Source organism: Paracoccidioides brasiliensis, assembly GCF_000150735.1.
Source record: "Paracoccidioides brasiliensis Pb18 unplaced genomic scaffold supercont2.6, whole genome shotgun sequence".
Classification (NCBI taxonomy): Eukaryota; Fungi; Ascomycota; class Eurotiomycetes; order Onygenales; family Ajellomycetaceae; genus Paracoccidioides; species Paracoccidioides brasiliensis.
The window spans coordinates 789,385-797,266 of record NW_011371363.1 but is presented as its reverse complement, the minus strand read 5'-3'; the positions used below and the strand labels follow the sequence as shown (position 1 = coordinate 797,266).

The 7,882-nt window shown below is 36.0% G+C and overlaps 1 protein-coding gene across 1 annotated transcript; it reads right to left on the bottom strand.

Annotated features, from left to right (window-relative positions):
- Positions 1-4,288: 4,288 nt before the first annotated feature.
- On the bottom strand, positions 4,289-7,513 carry PADG_05330 (uncharacterized protein; the record flags this gene model as incomplete). Its single annotated transcript, XM_010762391.1, has 3 exons — positions 4,289-4,476; positions 4,581-7,200; positions 7,298-7,513. The coding sequence occupies 3 exons, from the start codon at positions 7,511-7,513 to the stop codon at positions 4,289-4,291; spliced, it is 3,024 nt and encodes a 1,007-aa protein (XP_010760693.1).
- Positions 7,514-7,882: the final 369 nt, after the last annotated feature.

The following is a 7,882-nucleotide window of genomic DNA, read 5'->3' as shown; positions in this document are numbered from 1 at the left end:
ATTGATTACATTTGATGAAGAAAGCTTTAAATAATATAATCAACTATTAAATACTAAGAAAAACCTGTTATTCTAAACTATAGAATTACTCTTATATACATTTTCTATATTTTAAAAGATGAAGTTTAAATATGGAAAAACAATAAAGAAATCTATTCAAAAAGTTCAAACTCTTAAAATAACAAATCATATACTTTTTGAAGTATTAAAATATTCTTCTTCTCGAAAAGTTATAAAATTGAGATTATTAAATATTGCAGAAGTTGAATAAAATGTACGTAAATTTTATCTCTAAAATAATGATAAATTTAAATCTTAATAATAAAATATAGAAGTTTTTATTAAGCAGCTTTTCTTTTATTTTAATATATAAATATTTAAAAATTTAAATATAAACAAATATTAGTCTAAATAAAAGAAAATAAGAATTAAAATTTGAAAAAGCCTCATTCTATTAAATATATAATAAATATAATATATAATATTATATTATTTGATAAAGCAAGAGTATATATATATAAAGTGTATTAATAATATTTACTCTTCATACTTAAAAAATACTCTATTTAAGTATAAAAAATTTAATAATAATTCTCATTATCTTTACCACTGTTGAATTATAAAATAAATAAATATTTTATTTGAAAGATTTAAGATGAGAATAGATCATCACAGCTTAAATAAAGTATGATAATAAATTGATACTTTTTAAAAGTATTATTATCTTTGATACTTGATAGTATAATATCAGTCATTAAAACTATTTTATCATCTAACATAGATTCAAATAACTCAGTGTTAAAATTTCAATAAAGCTTCTCTTGATTGTTCTCTTTTAATACTTATTTGATTAAAGTTTCTATTTATTAAGCTTTTTTAAAATTGTATTCATTAGACAATAAAGAATAACTAACTAACTATTCAAGTATTTTTTTATTATCTAATTATATATCAAATTGTTCAATTTCATGATCTGATTTTAAAACTTCATCTGAATTAATAAATCAGTTCCTGAAGCCTTTTTTTCCTTCTTTAATTTAAATATTAGATGATCTATTATAGATTTCCTTAGATCAGTCAATCTACTACTCTCTCCGCTCTTATAGACCTGGGAGAATTCATCATTTGATAGTAGAAATTATCTTTTTGTTTAATATCACTGAAAGAAGATATTGATTTTAATTTATTTTTAAGATAAACTTACACATACTTCTATTTAAAAGCTTTAATTAGAGTGAGATATTGTTTCTTTAATTTAGCTAGATTCTCTTATTTGAATACTTGTCTTTCTTTAGATATTAATTGTTTTTCTTCTTCGATTTTGAAACTTTGAATGAAGTTTTTTTAAGCAAAAATAGAAATAGCATACACTTGTATAAAAGCAGTTTTTTAGCAAAATTATTAGCTATTTCTGATTATTTTCAGTAGATACTTCCTCCTGGCTGAATTGATTAAATTGCGATTGAAGTAAAATATATTTTATTAAGTTAATCATATTTACTTTCAATTTGAAAATATTATGAACTGCTTTAAGAGAGAAATCTTCTGAGTATACAGAGGTTCCTTTCAAAAGTTTCTTCCTGCCACTAAAAATACACTAAGAACTACACTAAACTTAATGTATAGAAATAAACACTCATTTTATTCACAGCCCTCTTTATATTCATTGCCTCCTTCTAGCTCTATAATTTTTTAAATATGAATAGAAATTCACTCAATTCATGTCTGTATTGTCTTCTGAAACAGATTCTTTTAGCACTGCTCTCATATTTTAATGGCTTCTGCTTGACTCTTTGATGGTCTCTTACAGATAGTTTTTCACTTCATCCATGGTCAGCAGAGTTCAATTGAGTTAAGATCAGAGGAATTACCACATCAAAACATTTAACAGACATTGTATATATTGTAAATTCAGTATTGAATATAATGATCATGAGAAAGAGCTTTATTCTCTTGAATAAATAATTGTTTTTAAGTATTTTTTTCACACTCTTTAGCAAAAAAAGGAGCTTCAAAATGAGAATTTTATTTTGATATTAATTTCAATCTATATCACCATCATTATCATAAGAAAGCTTGCTTGTTTTCTGTTTTCATTTCCATGTAGATTTTATGCTGAGTAGTTGATGAAGATTAAGCCATCTCATCTCATTTTCTATTTCTCATTTCTCTATTATAACTAGCTCTAATTCTTATTTAAGGTGTTAATAATCTTTAAAAATTTAGTTTTTTCTAAAGCAGTCTTAGGAAACTAGCAATAACAAAGTCCTTTCTTATCATAAGAGAAACACTTTTAAAATATAAACTTAAAAGAGTTCTTTCACTGCTTTCAAATGTAGCTTCATATAAAGACCTTCTTTTTAATTCACTATATTTAATATCTGCCACATTGATGAAGAAGAATGATAAATATTTTATTAGATCAAATAAACAATTTCCAATCTTCAAGAGTTCATTCAATCTTTATGTTTAAGACAGAATTGAAGTTGTTGCTATCTTATTTTCTTAGTTAATTTCATGTTAACTTTAATTTTTGAAATCTAGCAGTTCTAAGAATTTTTCATATTATAATAGCAGAAATGTTGAATTCTTCTAGAATGAGTTAACTCATCTGTAATATCAGCAACAATTCTTTTCTCCTTTATTATAAATTGATCAGTTTGCATCTTGGTAATAACTTGTTGCTAAATCTCAGATGTATGTTTAGAAGATTGACCAGAGCAAAGAGTAGCTTTTAATCAATTATTTTGAATAGTTAAAGGTCAATAATTTGATTCAAAGCCTCTTTCTATGATACAAGCATATATTAAGTTAATTAATTGAACAGATAGGCCAGTTATCTCTGAGATCTCAATAGAGGTTTTTCTCTCAATAATAGATTTAAGTATAATCACAAGAGCATAAGTAGTAATATCAGTATTTCAAGCTATATTGAAAGAAGAATTGAATTTGAAAAGAAATTTAAAAATCTATATCAAATTGTATGATTATTCATATGTAAATAAGATTCTGATAAAATTAAGATTTCATAATATTATGTAATATCTTGGCAGAAAAAAACTTTTAAAAAAGATCTCTGTATTAATTATCATTTAATTAAAATTTTATCTATTTGATTTTTTAAAATAGATACTACAAGCTATATAGTATTAAAAATATAGTATTTTTTAACAAATCTTTTTAAAATTTTTTTTAATCTCTTATCTAGAAAGTTTTTAATGCTGATATTTCTCTATTTCAGAGAAAGAAAATAATTTTTTCATATTTCTAGTTTTTAAAATAGCATTTATTGTTTACTGATATGAAGAGCTAAATAAATTATTTATTTTAAATTTTTTTACTAGTAGAAAGAAATTTTTAACATAATTTAATAAGCTAAAAATGAATTTTTTAAGATAAACTGATAAAATCTTTACAATCACATCTTGAAATACAAAAGAAGTTAATAATTTCAATTTGAATAAGTAAGAAAAGATTTCAATACTAGTTTTGAACAGAAAAAATTATTAAAAACTGATTAATTTTATCTATAAAGAAATTTTTCTCAGACAACTATTGTGTCAATCAGACTGCAACTCAATTCTCAATCAGCTTTCCTGTGTATATGACAATTCAAACAAGATAATTGAGGCAGAAGACAAACTGTTAACGGCGCAGTCGCTGATAATATGGATTAAGGTTGATCCACTCTAACCTCAAATCATATTTGGTTGCTCAGATTGATCTGCTCTGATCCCCGACCACCTACTTCTATTCAGCTGCTCGTTCATTCCCACATTCTAATCCTCAGTTTAGTATTCTCGTCGCAGCTGCCTAGTTAGATGAATTGAAGCTTTGTCTTTATATCATCATGACTAGATTGAGCCATGACAGATATCGTTGAAAATAAATAATTTGAATTAAAATCCAGTTACTTGGGCTTCGGTGATTTTGATGATTCACTTGATAGTGAGTTACATTATCTGAAAATAAGCTTCACTAAGTAACACTTGTGGGGCCGAAGCTACGGACAAGTCAAAATCCAGCAAGCATGTGGTACAAAGCCTCTGGGTTCTTAGAGGATATCCCTATAGATATTGATAAGAAAACTATAGACTCCTCTCCAGAAGTTGCCGGTCCCAACAAGCTATTTTCTAGCTATCAAACAAGAGTAAAAAGAAAAAAAAGGAAAGTCAATGGAGCATTTAACAGTAGCGGGATGGGGAATAACAACATGCTTAGTAAACAAATCGAAGCATCCAAATCCTCCTGTATATATAGTCAGGGATTGTTTATGATACCCCATATGTTACACCAGGACCCATTCACTCCCTCGTTTAACGAATTTATCAATCATCAAGGCAATATCGTTGAGCGCGAATCGACAAACGTAAAACCCAAAAAACTCAGAGGCATGCCTTGTGCTAAGTTCAAGCCCAACAAGGGTCTGGGATGAGTGTTTCAGACCTGGGTCTTCGACTTGCCGGGCAATTTGATCTGACTCGATCCGCTAGCTTCAGCTCTGCTCACTGAGGATAAAAAAATGGAAAAGAAAATAGATATGGAGAGGTTATCAGGTGAACAGTGGAGGGACTACTTACCAAGGACTTGGGCAGCATCGAACAATCTCGCCAGAGCACCCATATAGCTCGCGTTAGGACCCGTACACTGCAGCTGTGTGACATTTCTTTTCGGAGTACGAAAGCCATGACTGTCGGTCATCGGCAGCGAATTCATTGTAAGTGTATCCTTACTGCCGTACTTCGATACAACAGAAACAGACGTAGGCCCACCTGTACCAGAGCTCTTCGATCGCAGCTTCCGCCAGGATGTCAAGTACGATTTGCTTGAGCCGCCGGAGGGTTTTGAAGCAGCATTGTCATGAAATGTGGGCATATCTTCTCCTATGGTTGACTTGAAAAGAGACATGGATCCCTGGACTCCAACCTCGTTTCCTAGCTTTTTTGACCAAATATTCTGAACTTGATCTAAAATAGTTTCCAACGATTGCATTTCCTCAAGTACGGCATCGGCGTCATAGGTGTCCGCTTTGGCGAGCTTCAAAAGTGCGGCTGTCAAAAGGTCGCAGCTCGATATTTTCTCTTCCACACCCTTTAACTTAACATTCTGAACTCGCCACACATCCCTTGGTATAAAGAGTTTTGTTGTAAGATATCCACCACGGGGATGAGCAATGGTCTGATAGAGACACCGCATTAGCCAGAATGGGCGAAGAAGAAAGGACTGCGGACATGGCTCCAAGGGTAAAGGAGCATATGGAACAGATAGGTTAGGAGACCCTGGAGTTGTAGGTGAGTGAATATTGCTATCGAAAAGGTTGAGTCCTCCAGCATGAATGCTATTGGCAGCAAGTGAGTTGGTAGGGGTATGTGCAGGAGGCAAAGAAGGAGTAGTCACTTTTCTTTGATCCAAATTCGCAAAAGTCGCACTATATGATGCCCCCGGTGCCTGAGTAGGGATATCAGGTGTTGAAACGGACATGCCTCTAGCTTTCATTGCCTTGAGGCTCGAGGATGATATGTTCTTTCTAAGATTCTCTGGGGCTGATGCAACCTTTGCTACCATACGTGACGGGGAGGGCAGAAAACTGTTGTCATGTGTCTCTCGTGGTTGTAGTTTAGTGGAGTGTATAATGGAATCGGTAAGGGGAGCTTCCACAGGATCAGAGCCCCTGGATGTATCTTTTGTGGGGCTACCTGCTGTGTCTATTTTGATTTCGGAGGCCGAATCTTGCGAAATGGGGACACAAGTCTTAGGCACGCTTTCCAGCACCGGTGAGACCATCGGGGCCGTCTGTGGCCCATTCGTATCAGGTAATATGTGGGAAATTGTCTCAATGGACAATTCCGCAGGATTCTGACCATTCAGTCGCCTTCCCCTCACGCCTGTCGATCCCGTCAATGTGGTCTGAGCAGAAATCGGTCCTAATGCCACAGACGGCAAAGATGCTGCGAATGTCGGTGCCAATACTGGCGGTTGCGGTAATGCAGAGACAGGAGGTGGATGTGGGGGTGAGGATGTTGATTTCATCCTCGCATCCAATGGCTGGAATTCGACCCCCTCTGCGAGAGTGGAGAGCGAAGTACCAGCTGTCGTTAAATTCGAAGCAACGGAACTCCCCCATGTTCTGCCAGAAAAACCACTTGAGTCGGACTGGCGTGGGAGGGCCGACTTCGACTGAAGGTCAAATTCGAAGTCGGCCATCATTTCTTCCAGGATACGTTCTTCCTCCTCAGCTTCAACGTCATCATCATAGCCTGGATGAATTGCATCAACATTTGCCCACCCAGGTTCCTCCAATATTCTCCGTTTTTCTCTATTCTTCGCTGACACGGCTTCAGATTCCAACTGTACCTCCCGAACCTTTTGTTTTGCTAACTCAACGTTCCGCCTCACATTGGATACGATATCATCCGTATACATGGTATCTGCATCATTAGCTGGTTCAAAACCTTCATCATATGCAGCCTCCACAGCAGCATCCAGGGCAGCATCAAATTCTGCTTCAGTACCTCCGCTGGTATTCCGAGCAAGTTTTGGTCTAATATAGAGTAACGACGATCTTGACCGAATTGAGGAGTTTGACGAAGCTCCAGACTCGTCAATAGTGTCAAGCCAGGAGGTTGATCCATTGCTCGCATCACGGGAATGCTGATTTACCAAAGGGGGAAGCGGGTTCGATACTTGAGTTGAGGGTCGATTGGTGAAATCGACCCGCTGAGGATATGCGCTCGGCGAGGAAGGCATTTCCCCCAATGTGGAGGGATCCGAACGAGAATTTTTCAGTGTCTCGGTTGAACTTTGGGGTTTTATTCGAAAATCTTTCTTCAGCGACTTGGACTGTGAATGTTCACGAAAAGGAGCGGGATTTAATTGGGGATTAGCTAATCTAACATCTTCATCGAAGGTTGAGGGGAGGAGGGATTGTCGTCTGGGAGGGATTTGGGAGGGCGCCAGGCTGCGCTGCTCTCTGGAGTTGCTAGCATAAGGAGGATTACTGGTAATAAGTTTTGCAGTTGTGGTTGTGAGAACATGGGTATCCTGACGCTCAGCCCCGGCATCAGGAAAAAGCGTGAAAATCCCATCCGACGGTGACTCCTCGTTTGGAGGAGGATCGGGTAAAGCCTTTCCATCATCGACCTGTTGAGAGGAGAGGCCAAGGCGTCGAAGTTCATTTATCCGACTAGAGTAAGTATTACGCTGGACGTATCGATGTCAGAAATTTGACGCTGCGGATTTTGTGAGGGATCAAAGAGCTTTAAGCTCCCACGGGGCCTGAAGGGGTCACGTCACATACAATCTCCTCCAATTTCTGTTTCTCGTCATTACCACCACTTCGATGCATCACTTGTTGTAGGAGCTGGCACGCGTCGTTGTAGGCATCTATGGCACCCTCGTAGTTTGTAGCATTGTCAAGAAGAACGGCAGCATTCGCTTTCTGTAGCGCCTTGGACAGCATTGTCTTCTGGGATGGTCCTCGATCTGTCCGGTCTTGTCCTTTCTCTGTATTCATTGAGGACAAGAGCAACAGATCACGCCGAGCAAGAAGTGTTGACGCAGAGTCGAGCCTAGCAGCATTAGCCAGCAAAACGGCTTCAGCCTCGTCCGAGAGGCATGAAGACAGTACCTAGGTGTTCTCCTCCACTAGTGCCCAGTGCTGTAGCCTTGTCCCTCCTCTTCACTTGCTGTGGGGTGTCTATTGCGATCGAGGCAGTTCTACTACGGTAAATATACTCACTTCCAGGGAAGGGAGAGGAGCGGGAAATTCTTATCGGTATTGAGGGAAATATTTTTGCCAGGCAAGCTGGAAGAGTGGCAGGTCAGTCGGTAGGGGGATTTGAATACGGGAATGGTGCGTAACGGCTTATTTGGCAGGGTAAGA